The following is a 16,106-nucleotide window of genomic DNA, read 5'->3' on the forward strand; positions in this document are numbered from 1 at the left end:
ACATATATTACAGCAGTGACGTCATATATTACAGCAGTGACGTCATATATTACAGCGGTGACGTCATATATTACAGCGGTGACGTCATATATTACAGCGGTGACATCATATATTACAGCAGTGACGTCATATATTACAGCGGTGACATCTTATATTACAGCGGTGACATCTTATATTACAGCAGTGACGTCATATATTACAGCAGTGACATCATATATCACAGCGGTGACGTCATATATTACAGCAGTGAGATCAGATATTACAGCGGTGACATCTTATATTACAGCGGTGACGTCATATATTACAGCGGTGACGTCATATATTACAGCGGTGACGTCATATTACAGCAGTGACGTCATATATTACAGCGGTGACGTCATATATTACAGCGGTGACGTCATATTACAGCAGTGACATCATATATTACAGCGGTGACATCAGATATTACAGCGGTGACGTCATATTACAGCAGTGACATCATATATTACAGCGGTGACGTCATATATTACAGCAGTGAGATCAGATATTACAGCGGTGACATCACAGCAGTGACGTCATATATTACAGCGGTGACGTCATATATTACAGCGGTGACGTCATATATTACAGCGGTGACGTCATATATTACAGCGGTGACGTCATATATTACAGCGGTGAGATCAGATATTACAGCGGTGACGTCATATATTACAGCGGTGACGTAATATATTACAGCGGTGACGTCATATTACAGCGGTGACGTCATATATTACAGCGGTGACATCATATATTACAGCAGTGACGTCATATATTACAGCAGTGAGATCAGATATTACAGCGGTGACATCTTATATTACAGCGGTGACATCTTATATTACAGCGGTGACGTCATATATTATAGCGGTGACGGTATATATTACAGCGGTGACGTCATATATCACAGCGGTGACATCACCCGTCCCCACATATGTCATATCACAGCGGTGACCTCATATATCAGTGGTGACATCATATAATACAGCGGTGACGTCATATATTAGTGGTGACATCATATAATACAGCAGTGACGTCATATATTACAGTGGTTACAGATATTACAGCGGTGACATCAGATATTACAGCGGTGACATCAGATATTACAGCGGTGACGTCATATAAATATATTACAGCGGTGACGTCATATATTACAGCGGTGACATCTTATATTACAGCGGTGACGTCATATATTACAGCGGTGACGTCATATATTACAGTGGTTACAGATATTACAGCGGTGACATCAGATATTACAGAGGTGACATCAGATATTACAGCGGTGACATATATTACAGCAGTGACGTCATATATTACAGCAGTGACGGCATATATTACAGCAGTGACGTCATATATTACAGCGGTGACGTCATATATTACAGCGGTGACATCATATATTACAGCAGTGACGTCATATATTACAGCAGTGACGTCATATATTACAGCAGTGACATCATATATTACAGCGGTGACGTCATATATCACAGCGGTGACGTCATATATTACAGCAGTGAGATCAGATATTACAGCGGTGACATCTTATATTACAGCGGTGACGTCATATATTACAGCGGTGACGTCATATTACAGCAGTGACATCATATATTACAGCGGTGACGTCATATATTACAGCGGTGACGTCATATTACAGCAGTGACATCATATATTACAGCGGTGACATCAGATATTACAGCGGTGACGTCATATTACAGCAGTGACATCATATATTACAGCGGTGACGTCATATATTACAGCAGTGAGATCAGATATTACAGCGGTGACATCACAGCGGTGACGTCATATATTACAGCGGTGACGTCATATATTACAGCGGTGACGTCATATATTACAGCGGTGAGATCAGATATTACAGCGGTGACGTCATATATTACAGCGGTGACGTCATATATTACAGCGGTGACGTCATATATTACAGCGGTGACATCATATATTACAGCAGTGACGTCATATATTACAGCAGTGAGATCAGATATTACAGCGGTGACATCTTATATTACAGCGGTGACATCTTATATTACAGCTGTGACGTCATATATTACAGCAAGCGGTGACGTCATATATTACAGCAGTGACGTCATATATTACAGCGGTGACGTCATATATTACAGCAGTGAGATCAGATATTACAGCAGTGACGTCATATATTACAGCGGTGACGTCATATATTACAGCAGTGACGTCATATATTACAGCGGTGACGTCATATATTACAGCGGTGACGTCATATTACAGCGGTGACATATATTACAGCAGTGACGTCATATATTACAGCAGTGACGTCATATATTACAGCAGTGAGATCAGATATTACAGCGGTGACGTCATATATTACAGCGGTGACGTCATATATTACAGCGGTGACGTCATATATTACAGCGGTGACATCATATATTACAGCAGTGACGTCATATATTACAGCGGTGACGTCATATATTACAGCGGTGACATCATATATTACAGCGGTGACGTCTTATATTACAGCGGTGACGTCTTATATTACAGCAGTGACGTCTTATATTACAGCAGTGACGTCATATATTACAGCAGTGACGTCATATATTACAGCGGTGACGTCATATATTACAGCGGTGACGTCATATATTACAGCGGTGACGTCATATATTACAGCGGTGACGTCTTATATTACAGCGGTGACGTCATATATTACAGCGGTGACGTCATATATTACAGCGGTGACGTCATATATTACAGCGGTGACGTCATATATTACAGCGGTGACGTCATATATTACAGCGGTGACGTCATATATTACAGCGGTGACGTCTTATATTACAGCGGTGACGTCTTATATTACAGCGGTGACGTCATATATTACAGCGGTGACGTCATATATTACAGCGGTGACATCATATATTACAGCGGTGACGTCTTATATTACAGCGGTGACGTCTTATATTACAGCGGTGACGTCTTATATTACAGCGGTGACGTCTTATATTACAGCAGTGACGTCATATATTACAGCGGTGACGTCATATATTACAGCGGTGACGTCATATATTACAGCGGTGACGTCATATATTACAGCGGTGACGTCATATATTACAGCGGTGACGTCATATATTACAGCGGTGACGTCTTATATTACAGCGGTGACGTCATATATTACAGCGGTGACGTCATATATTACAGCGGTGACGTCATATATTACAGCGGTGACGTCATATATTACAGCGGTGACGTCATATATTACAGCGGTGACGTCTTATATTACAGCGGTGACGTCTTATATTACAGCGGTGACGTCATATATTACAGCGGTGACGTCATATATTACAGCGGTGACATCATATATTACAGCGGTGACGTCTTATATTACAGCGGTGACGTCTTATATTACAGCGGTGACGTCATATATTACAGCGGTGACGTCATATATTACAGCGGTGACGTCATATATTACAGCGGTGACGTCATATATTACAGCGGTGACGTCATATATTACAGCGGTGACGTCATATATTACAGCGGTGACGTCTTATATTACAGCGGTGACGTCATATATTACAGCGGTGACGTCATATATTACAGCGGTGACGTCTTATATTACAGCGGTGACGTCATATATTACAGCGGTGACGTCATATATTACAGCGGTGACGTCATATATTACAGCGGTGACGTCATATATTACAGCGGTGACGTCTTATATTACAGCGGTGACGTCTTATATTACAGCGGTGACGTCATATATTACAGCGGTGACGTCATATTACAGCGGTGACGTCTTATATTACAGCGGTGACGTCATATATTACAGCGGTGACGTCATATATTACAGCGGTGACGTCATATATTACAGCGGTGACGTCATATATTACAGCGGTGACGTCTTATATTACAGCGGTGACGTCATATATTACAGCGGTGACGTCATATTACAGCAGTGACGTCATATTACAGCAGTGACATCATATATTACAGCAGTGACGGCATATATTACAGCGGTGACATCAGATATTACAGCGGTGACGTCATATATTACAGCAGTGAGATCAGATATTACAGCGGTGACATCACAGCAGTGACGTCATATATTACAGCGGTGACGTCATATATTACAGCGGTGACGTCATATATTACAGCAGTGACGGCATATATTACAGCGGTGACGTCATATATTACAGCGGTGACGTCATATATTACAGCGGTGACGTCATATATTACAGCAGTGAGATCAGATATTACAGCGGTGACGTCATATATTACAGCGGTGACGTCATATATTACAGCGGTGACGTCATATATTACAGCGGTGACGTCATATATTACAGCAGTGACATCATATATTACAGCGGTGACGTCATATATTACAGCAGTGAGATCAGATATTACAGCGGTGACGTCATATATTACAGCGGTGACGTCATATATTACAGCGGTGACATCATATATTACAGCAGTGACGTCATATATTACAGCGGTGACGTCATATATTACAGCAGTGAGATCAGATATTACAGCGGTGACATCTTATATTACAGCGGTGACATCTTATATTACAGCGGTGACGTCATACATTACAGCTGTGACGTCATATATTACAGCAAGCGGTGACGTCATATATTACAGCGGTGACGTCATATTACAGCGGTGACGTCATATATTACAGCGGTGACGTCATATATTACAGCGGTGACGTCATATATTACAGCAGTGACGTCATATATTACAGCGGTGACGTCATATATTACAGCGGTGACGTCATATTACAGCAGTGACATCATATATTACAGCGGTGACGTCATATATTACAGCGGTGACGTCATATATTACAGCGGTGACGTCATATATTACAGCAGTGAGATCAGATATTACAGCGGTGACGTCATATATTACAGCGGTGACGTCATATATTACAGCAGTGAGATCAGATATTACAGCGGTGACGTCATATATTACAGCGGTGACGTCATATTACAGCGGTGACGTCATATATTACAGAGGTGACGTCATATATTACAGCGGTGACGTCATATATTACAGCGGTGACGTCATATATTACAGCGGTGAGATCAGATATTACAGCAGTGACGTCATATATTACAGCGGTGACGTCATATATTACAGCAGTGACGTCATATATTACAGGAGTGACATCATATATTACAGCGGTGACGTCATATATTACAGCAGTGACGTCATATATTACAGCGGTGACGTCATATATTACAGAGGTGACGTCATATATTACAGCGGTGAGGTCAGATATTACAGCGGTGACGTCATATATTACAGCGGTGAGGTCAGATATTACAGCGGTGACATATATTACAGCAGTGACGTCATATATTACAGCAGTGACGTCATATATTACAGCGGTGACATCATATATTACAGCGGTGACGTCATATATTACAGCGGTGACGTCATATATTACAGCAGTGACGTCATATATTACAGCAGTGAGATCAGATATTACAGCGGTGACGTCATATATTACAGCAGTGACGTCATATATTACAGCGGTGACATCATATATTACAGCGGTGACGTCATATATTACAGCGGTGACATCATATATTACAGCGGTGACGTCATATATTACAGCGGTGACATCTTATATTACAGCGGTGACGTCATATATTACAGCGGTGACGTCTTATATTACAGCGGTGACGTCATATATTACAGCGGTGACGTCATATATTACAGCGGTGACGTCTTATATTACAGCGGTGACGTCATATATTACAGCGGTGACGTCATATTACAGCAGTGACATCATATATTACAGCGGTGACGTCATATATTACAGCGGTGACGTCTTATATTACAGCGGTGACATCTTATATTACAGCGGTGACATCTTATATTACAGCGGTGACGTCATATATTACAGCGGTGACGTCATATTACAGCAGTGACATCATATATTACAGCGGTGACATCAGATATTACAGCGGTGATGTCATATTACAGCAGTGACGTCATATATTACAGCAGTGAGATTAGATATTACAGCGGTGACATCACAGCAGTGACGTCATATATTACAGCGGTGACGTCATATATTACAGTGGTGACGTCATATATTACAGCAGTGACGGCATATATTACAGCGGTGAGATCATATATTACAGCGGTGACGTCATATATTACAGCGGTGACGTCATATATTACAGCGGTGACGTCATATATTACAGCGGTGACGTCATATATTACAACGGTGACGTCATATATTACAGCGGTGACGTCATATATTACAGCGGTGACGTCATATATTACAGCGGTGACGTCATATATTACAGCGGTGACATCTTATATTACAGCGGTGACGTCTTATATTACAGCGGTGACATCTTATATTACAGCGGTGACGTAATATATTATAGCGGTGACGTCATATATTACAGCGGTGACGTCATATTACAGCAGTGACGTCATATATTACAGCAGTGAGATCAGATATTACAGCGGTGACGTCATATATTACAGCGGTGACATCTTATATTACAGCGGTGACATCTTATATTACAGCGGTGACGTCATATATTACAGCGGTGACGTCATATATTACAGCGGTGACGTCATATATTACAGCGGTGACGTCATATATTACAGCAGTGACATCATATATTACAGCGGTGACATCATATATTACAGCGGTGACATCATATATTACAGCGGTGACATCTTATATTACAGCGGTGACGTCATATATTACAGCGGTGACATCTTATATTACAGCGGTGACATCTTATATTACAGCGGTGACGTCATATATTACAGCAGTGAGATCAGATATTACAGCGGTGACGTCATATATTACAGCGGTGACATCTTATATTACAGCGGTGACATCTTATATTACAGCGGTGACGTCATATTACAGCGGTGACGTCATATATTACAGCGGTGACATCATATATTACAGCGGTGACGTCATATATTACAGCGGTGACATCTTATATTACAGCGGTGACGTCATATATTACAGCGGTGACATCTTATATTACAGCAGTGACATCATATATTACAGCGGTGACGTCATATATTACAGCGGTGACGTCATATTACAGCAGTGACATCATATATTACAGCGGTGACATCAGATATTACAGCGGTGATGTCATATTACAGCAGTGACGTCATATATTACAGCAGTGAGATTAGATATTACAGCGGTGACATCACAGCAGTGACGTCATATATTACAGCGGTGACGTCATATATTACAGTGGTGACGTCATATATTACAGCAGTGACGGCATATATTACAGCGGTGACGGCATATATTACAGCGGTGACGTCATATATTACAGCGGTGAGATCATATATTACAGCGGTGACGTCATATATTACAGCGGTGACGTCATATATTACAGCGGTGACGTCATATATTACAGCGGTGACGGCATATATTACAGCGGTGACGTCATATATTACAGCGGTGACGTCATATATTACAGAGGTGACGTCATATATTACAGCGGTGACGTCATATATTACAGCGGTGAGATCAGATATTACAGCAGTGACGTCATATATTACAGCGGTGACGTCATATATTACAGCAGTGACGTCATATATTACAGGAGTGACATCATATATTACAGCGGTGACGTCATATATTACAGCAGTGACGTCATATATTACAGCGGTGACGTCATATATTACAGAGGTGACGTCATATATTACAGCGGTGAGGTCAGATATTACAGCGGTGACGTCATATATTACAGCGGTGAGGTCAGATATTACAGCGGTGACATATATTACAGCAGTGACGTCATATATTACAGCAGTGACGTCATATATTACAGCGGTGACATCATATATTACAGCGGTGACGTCATATATTACAGCGGTGACATCATATATTACAGCAGTGACGTCATATATTACAGCGGTGAGATCAGATATTACAGCGGTGACGTCATATATTACAGCAGTGACGTCATATATTACAGCGGTGACATCATATATTACAGCGGTGACGTCATATATTACAGCGGTGACATCATATATTACAGCGGTGACGTCATCTATTACAGCGGTGACATCATATATTACAGCGGTGACGTCATATATTACAGCGGTGACATCTTATATTACAGCGGTGACGTCATATATTACAGCGGTGACGTCTTATATTACAGCGGTGACGTCATATATTACAGCGGTGACGTCATATTACAGCAGTGACATCATATATTACAGCGGTGACGTCATATATTACAGCGGTGACGTCATATATTACAGCAGTGACATCATATATTACAGCGGTGACATCAGATATTACAGCGGTGATGTCATATTACAGCAGTGACGTCATATATTACAGCAGTGAGATTAGATATTACAGCGGTGACATCACAGCAGTGACGTCATATATTACAGCGGTGACGTCATATATTACAGTGGTGACGTCATATATTACAGCAGTGACGGCATATATTACAGCGGTGAGATCATATATTACAGCGGTGACGTCATATATTACAGCGGTGACGTCATATATTACAGCGGTGACGTCATATATTACAGCGGTGACGTCATATATTACAACGGTGACGTCATATATTACAGCGGTGACGTCATATATTACAGCGGTGACGTCATATATTACAGCGGTGACGTCTTATATTACAGCGGTGACGTCTTATATTACAGCGGTGACATCTTATATTACAGCGGTGACGTCATATATTACAGCGGTGACGTCATATATTACAGCGGTGACGTCATATTACAGCAGTGACGTCATATATTACAGCAGTGAGATCAGATATTACAGCGGTGACGTCATATATTACAGCGGTGACATCTTATATTACAGCGGTGACATCTTATATTACAGCGGTGACGTCATATATTATAGCGGTGACGTCATATATTACAGCGGTGACGTCATATATTACAGCAGTGACGTCATATATTACAGCAGTGACATCATATATTACAGCGGTGACATCTTATATTACAGCAGTGAGATCAGATATTACAGCGGTGACGTCATATATTACAGCAGTGACGTCATATATTACAGCGGTGACATCATATATTACAGCGGTGACGTCATATATTACAGCGGTGACATCATATATTACAGCGGTGACGTCATATATTACAGCGGTGACGTCATATATTACAGCGGTGACATCTTATATTACAGCGGTGACGTCATATATTACAGCGGTGACGTCTTATATTACAGCGGTGACGTCATATATTACAGCGGTGACGTCATATTACAGCAGTGACATCATATATTACAGCGGTGACGTCATATATTACAGCGGTGACGTCATATATTACAGCAGTGACATCATATATTACAGCGGTGACATCAGATATTACAGCGGTGATGTCATATTACAGCAGTGACGTCATATATTACAGCAGTGAGATTAGATATTACAGCGGTGACATCACAGCAGTGACGTCATATATTACAGCGGTGACGTCATATATTACAGTGGTGACGTCATATATTACAGCAGTGACGGCATATATTACAGCGGTGAGATCATATATTACAGCGGTGACGTCATATATTACAGCGGTGACGTCATATATTACAGCGGTGACGTCATATATTACAGCGGTGACGTCATATATTACAACGGTGACGTCATATATTACAGCGGTGACGTCATATATTACAGCGGTGACGTCATATATTACAGCGGTGACGTCATATATTACAGCGGTGACATCTTATATTACAGCGGTGACGTCTTATATTACAGCGGTGACGTCTTATATTACAGCGGTGACGTCATATATTATAGCGGTGACGTCATATATTACAGCGGTGACGTCATATTACAGCAGTGACGTCATATATTACAGCAGTGAGATCAGATATTACAGCGGTGACGTCATATATTACAGCGGTGACATCTTATATTACAGCGGTGACATCTTATATTACAGCGGTGACGTCATATATTATAGCGGTGACGTCATATATTACAGCGGTGACGTCATATATTACAGCAGTGACGTCATATATTACAGCGGTGACATCATATATTACAGCGGTGACGTCTTATATTACAGCGGTGACGTCATATATTACAGCGGTGACGTCTTATATTACAGCGGTGACGTCATATATTACAGCGGTGACATCTTATATTACAGCGGTGACATCTTATATTACAGCGGTGACATCTTATATTACAGCGGTGACGTCATATATTACAGCAGTGAGATCAGATATTACAGCGGTGACGTCATATATTACAGCGGTGACATCTTATATTACAGCGGTGACATCTTATATTACAGCGGTGACGTCATATATTACAGCGGTGACGTCATATATTACAGCGGTGACATCATATATTACAGCGGTGACGTCATATATTACAGCGGTGACATCTTATATTACAGCGGTGACGTCATATATTACAGCGGTGACATCTTATATTACAGCGGTGACGTCATATATTACAGCGGTGACGTCATATTACAGCAGTGACATCATATATTACAGCGGTGACGTCATATATTACAGCGGTGACGTCATATTACAGCAGTGACATCATATATTACAGCGGTGACATCAGATATTACAGCGGTGATGTCATATTACAGCAGTGACGTCATATATTACAGCAGTGAGATTAGATATTACAGCGGTGACATCACAGCAGTGACGTCATATATTACAGCGGTGACGTCATATATTACAGTGGTGACGTCATATATTACAGCAGTGACGGCATATATTACAGCGGTGACGGCATATATTACAGCGGTGACGTCATATATTACAGCGGTGAGATCATATATTACAGCGGTGACGTCATATATTACAGCGGTGACGTCATATATTACAGCGGTGACGTCATATATTACAGCGGTGACGTCATATATTACAGCGGTGACGTCATATATTACAGCGGTGACGTCATATATTACAACGGTGACGTCATATATTACAGCGGTGACGTCATATATTACAGCGGTGACGTCATATATTACAGCGGTGACGTCATATTACAGCGGTGACGTCTTATATTACAGCGGTGACATCTTATATTACAGCGGTGACGTCATATATTATAGCGGTGACGTCATATATTACAGCGGTGACGTCATATTACAGCAGTGACGTCATATATTACAGCAGTGAGATCAGATATTACAGCGGTGACGTCATATATTACAGCGGTGACATCTTATATTACAGCGGTGACATCTTATATTACAGCGGTGACGTCATATATTATAGCGGTGACGTCATATATTACAGCGGTGACGTCATATATTACAGCAGTGACGTCATATATTACAGCGGTGACGTCATATATTACAGCAGTGACATCATATATTACAGCAGTGACATCATATATTACAGCGGTGACATCTTATATTACAGCGGTGACATCTTATATTACAGCGGTGACATCTTATATTACAGCGGTGACGTCATATATTACAGCAGTGAGATCAGATATTACAGCGGTGACGTCATATATTACAGCGGTGACATCTTATATTACAGCGGTGACATCTTATATTACAGCGGTGACGTCATATATTACAGCGGTGACATCTTATATATATTTTGTTTTCCAGATCCCCGTTCTGTGTACAAGGCAGTAAGGAGTTAACGCAGCCCCTACTGCCGGACAGGTGAGCGACCAGGAAATTCCCCTCTCCGATCCCATGTTCTGAGGGCCACTCATTATGTGTCACTGAAAACGGCACAACAGTTCATGGGCGTTAGTAGAAGGGGCGGAGCTGTGACTACCTCATTCCCTCGCGCCTCATATTTTGAATGATTATTTTTTTTTCTGTTAACAGCTCCGTAACGAAAGGTGAAGCGGTCGCTGAATCTCGCAATCAGCCGCCGCCGACTGCCCAGGAGAAGAAGGACGTCGCCCCAGTCAGCCCCCTGAGCCTGGTATGGAAAGTTCTGCTGCTGTGAAATAAAGGATAACATGGCCTCCTGGGCAGCGCTGAGGGCCACTATACGCCCCATTGTGAGGGCCACTATACTCCCCATTGTGAGGGCCACTATACTCCCCATTGTGAGGGCCACTATACGCCCCATTGTGAGGGCCACTATACGCCCCATTGTGAGGGCCACTATACGCCCCATTGTGAGGGCCACTATACGCCCCATTGTGAGGGCCACTATACTCCCCATTGTGAGGGCCACTATACTCCCCATTGTGAGGGCCACTATACTCCCCATTGTGAGGGCCACTATACGCCCCATTGTGAGGGCCACTATACTCCCCATTGTGAGGGCCACTATACGCCCCATTGTGAGGGCCACTATACGCCCCATTGTGAGGGCCACTATACTCCCCATTGTGAGGGCCACTATACGCCCCATTGTGAGGGCCACTATACGCCCCATTGTGAGGGCCACTATACGCCCCATTGTGAGGGCCACTATACGCCCCATTGTGAGGGCCACTATACGCCCCATTATGAGGGCCACTATACGCCCCATTGTGAGGGCAGCCTTGATACGGGACCATGAATAACATGTAGACCGCCCTGGATTATGGGGAGTCCCAGGTGCCTGTGTGCAGGCGATGATATTGGGCGGGGGTTGTTGTAGCACAGAAAACGATTTTCTTCTGTGCTGCTCAGCAGTAATCGTGGAGAGGGGAGGGGGTCTATAGCGGAGAGACTGGAGGTCACCCCAATATATCGCAGTCTGTGACTTTTCTCTCCGTTCTCTTCTTGCAGCAGTTTGACGGCCGAGCACAAGATCCAGGTAAGTGTCTGGCAGGCGATCGCTCCCTCTATGTCCGCTCAGAGGGCAGGGCTGCTGACCACTCACATCATGTCTCTCATTCACCGTCCGTCGCCTCCTGCCTACGTTATAAGCGTCTCCACATAACGTATTTGTGATTTGTCCGCAGTTTCTGGTCGTCAATATCTTTTCAACACTCACACGGGGGAGAGACGCTGGTTATGAAGAGGATGAGGACAGCGGATTCCACAGCAGAATAAAGAGGATCTTGATGAATGTAAATTTCTTATAATCTGTCAAAAACCGTGTGTGAAAAGTCAGATTTGTGCAGTACCGGATTTATCCTGCAGGGGTCACTACATCGCATAGTATACAAGTGTGGAGACAGTGACCCCTACAGGCCACACCATGAACTGACACCGGATAAATAATTTGTACAGAACTCAGCAAAAGTATGAAATCATCGCAAAATCGCAGAAATAAATGTGAGCAGAAAGTCTGTGTCATGTGACGGGAGGTGTGTTATTAATCAGTGCGGCTCATGTCCACCCGAACGATGGGAGTTGTAGTGCAACATCAGAGAACCTTGAATTCCCTGGAATCTCTGCTGTGCTCAGTCATAACCAGATGAGAAGAGGGTGGAGCGTTTGGTAAACTCTCTCCACCCAGCGTGTTCCTCCCGGGGTCTCCTGCGTTCTTCATCTGCCATATTTACTTGCTGGAAGTGAGGGAGCGGGGGTCTTCACACCCCACCCATCCTCCATGTCACGTCCGAAAAATCATGGGAGGGGGAGCAGTACCCTCTGCACGTCACTAATGCTGGTAAAAGACGACGGCCATGAAGCATTTTCTCCCTTCCGTGGCCTGTCATATTAGGGGCTCTCCAGCCACCATAATAATCATCTTCATCCATTGCTTCTCCAAAGACTACTGCCATTCAGTTATCCTCAAATCTGCTCTTCAGACTCCTCCCCCTTATTGAGGCCCCTCCCCCTTATTGAGGCCCCCTCCCCTCAATCTGTGTAGCGGTTTCCTGATAATCTGTTCTTCAGGTCCCTCCCCCTTATTGTGGCTCCTCCTCTTTAGACTCCTCCTGTTTGCAGCTCCTCCTCCTGTTTAGACTCCTCCCCTCAGTCTATGTGCAGCCGTTTCCTGATTTTTTTTGCTTTTCTCACTGGTTGTAGTTTATAATCTTCTGTCCGTCCTGTAATGTAATCATCTCTCCATGTACTGACCTCCTGCTGAGCCTGTCCCTATACAGGGCGGCCAATCTGAAGAAGCAGAGCTGCAGTGTAAAGAAATGGGGAGAGACAAAGCAACAGCCTGAGCCTGTGATGAGACAGGAGGTGGATCTCACTCCAATAGACGATGTAGCAGAGCTGGAGTCACTGGAGGGGGAGAGATAATAAGCAGCGCTTTATATAAAGTCTTTTTTAGGCCCCACGAACACGACCATAAAAATCATCCGCAATTACGGACTCATTCACTTCTATTGTCCACGGACACGTCCCGTTTAGTCTTAGAAGTTACCGCAAAACCCAAGACATGTCCGAACTCCTGCTTTTTACTGTCCGCGCTCCCAGACTTTGTATTGCGGCGGTGCCCGCAATCGTGGGCCGTAATGAGCGGCTCGGCCGTGTGTATGAGCCCTGAGCTGGGATTCTGCTGCAACGTCGTCTATTATATCTATGGGAGTCTGTGTGGGAACAGCGTTGTCAAACTTGGGGTGGGGGTGTCCCAATACCCGACTCCCCCCACTGGACAGTTGTTGAAATGTAAGGTCCCTTTTACAGCGGTAGATTTCTTACGTTTATCTCCATTTACGTGGCGCAATCATTGTTCTGTATCGTCCCTCACAATAAAGTTTGCGTCAGGCTGGGTTCACACACTATTTACGGATGTAATTACGTCCGAAAATGCGGCTCAAAAGCGTTGGCAAACATCTGCCCATTCATTTCAATGGGTCTTACGATGTTCTGTGCCGACGGTCATTTTTTTTACGCGCCGCTGCCAAAATGCGACGTGTAAAAAAAGACGCCCGCGTCAAAGAAGTGCCTGTAATTTCAGCCGTAACGGACGCTGCCGTGTGAACATACCCTCATTGTCAGCAGCACATCCTGTGTACACCGGACGACGCGCCGCCCCGATCATCCGCCCGTGTAAAAAAGCCTCAGGGTCTGTTCGCACGGCAGCGTCCGTTACGGCTGAAATTACGGGGCTGTTTTCAGGAGAACGGCATGTGCAGGCGTCTTTTGCTGCGTCCATTACGGACGTAAATAGAGCTGTTTTTCCATGTAAAACGGCTCCATTTACGTCTGAAGAAGTGACAGGCACTTCTTTGACGTGGGCGTCTTTTTTACGCTCCGCCTTTTGACAGAGAGACACGCTGCTGCAGTTCCAGTAAGTGTTCTATCTCACCCCAGTGCTGGATTCACAGATACACTGCTTATTACATCCTCCCTGTATATAACCCCCATCCTCCCTGTATATATAACCCCCACCATCCCTGTGTATAACCCCCACCATCCCTGTATATATAACCCCCATCCTCCCTGTATATAACTTTATCCATCAGGGCTGGGTGCTCACTCACCCTCTTCTCACACGCAGCTCCTGACGGGCAGGGCCAGAGGCGCGCATAGTGTGCTAGTTTGAATAATACTGTAGTGTGGCTGCGCCGGTCATGGTGGTGGCGGCGGGGGTGGCGGCGCCCCCCCCCTGCCAGCTACGCCACTGCTTAGGCCCCTTTCACACTGCATTTTCCCCGTACGTATGTCGTATATGTGTGAAACGGCCCAAAATTATACCAACAGAGGCCCCCATAGTGCACTTTTAGCCTCCGTCAAACAATATACGTCGGGTTTACCGGTTTTCTGCTGAATAGTGAAGTAGATTGCGCCATTCAGGAAAAATGTATACGTTTAATTTAACATTACGGCCTATGTGCGGCGGATGTGCGGCGCTGGCCTCCGGTTAACGGACACGTCACGGACTTTTCAAAAGATTAGATGTCACATGGAGACCACAGAACGCTGCGTGAAAAGAGAAAAATCCCCGAAATGAAACCTTTAAGACCCTGTTCACACGGAGCGGAATCGCTGAGGAAATTCTGTACAGATCAGCAGACGGAAAACCAAACATGAGAAGACGATGGCGCCGCCCGGACGGAGCGGTGACTACATGTAAGGGCGTGTTCACACGCTGCATATTCAGGCGCATCTCGGGGTGTAAACGCCTGAAAAAACGCTAAACGTCTACAAACATTTGAATTCAATGGAAAACTGCGTTTCGTTCAGACTGGGCTATTTTTTATGCTGCCGTTTTTTTAAAAACGGCGCGTAAAATGGAGCATGTCATTTCTTGAGGCGTTTTTGTAGCGGAT

The 16,106-nt window shown here is 43.8% G+C and overlaps 1 protein-coding gene across 1 annotated transcript in view; it reads left to right on the top strand.

The window, feature by feature from the left end:
* Window positions 1–13,223, top strand: part of CDHR4 (cadherin related family member 4) — a 35,064-nt gene extending 21,841 nt beyond the window's left edge. Inside the window, exons 16-19 of the mRNA XM_075831991.1 lie at window positions 11,590–11,646; window positions 11,818–11,917; window positions 12,718–12,745; window positions 12,894–13,223. Of these exons, the coding sequence (XP_075688106.1) occupies window positions 11,590–11,646; window positions 11,818–11,917; window positions 12,718–12,745; window positions 12,894–12,949 (241 nt within the window). The 3' untranslated portion in view covers window positions 12,950–13,223. The remainder of the gene's footprint in view (window positions 1–11,589; window positions 11,647–11,817; window positions 11,918–12,717; window positions 12,746–12,893) is intronic.
* Window positions 13,224–16,106: the final 2,883 nt, after the last annotated feature.

This window comes from Rhinoderma darwinii, chromosome 7, assembly GCF_050947455.1.
Source record: "Rhinoderma darwinii isolate aRhiDar2 chromosome 7, aRhiDar2.hap1, whole genome shotgun sequence".
Classification (NCBI taxonomy): domain Eukaryota; kingdom Metazoa; phylum Chordata; class Amphibia; order Anura; family Rhinodermatidae; genus Rhinoderma; species Rhinoderma darwinii.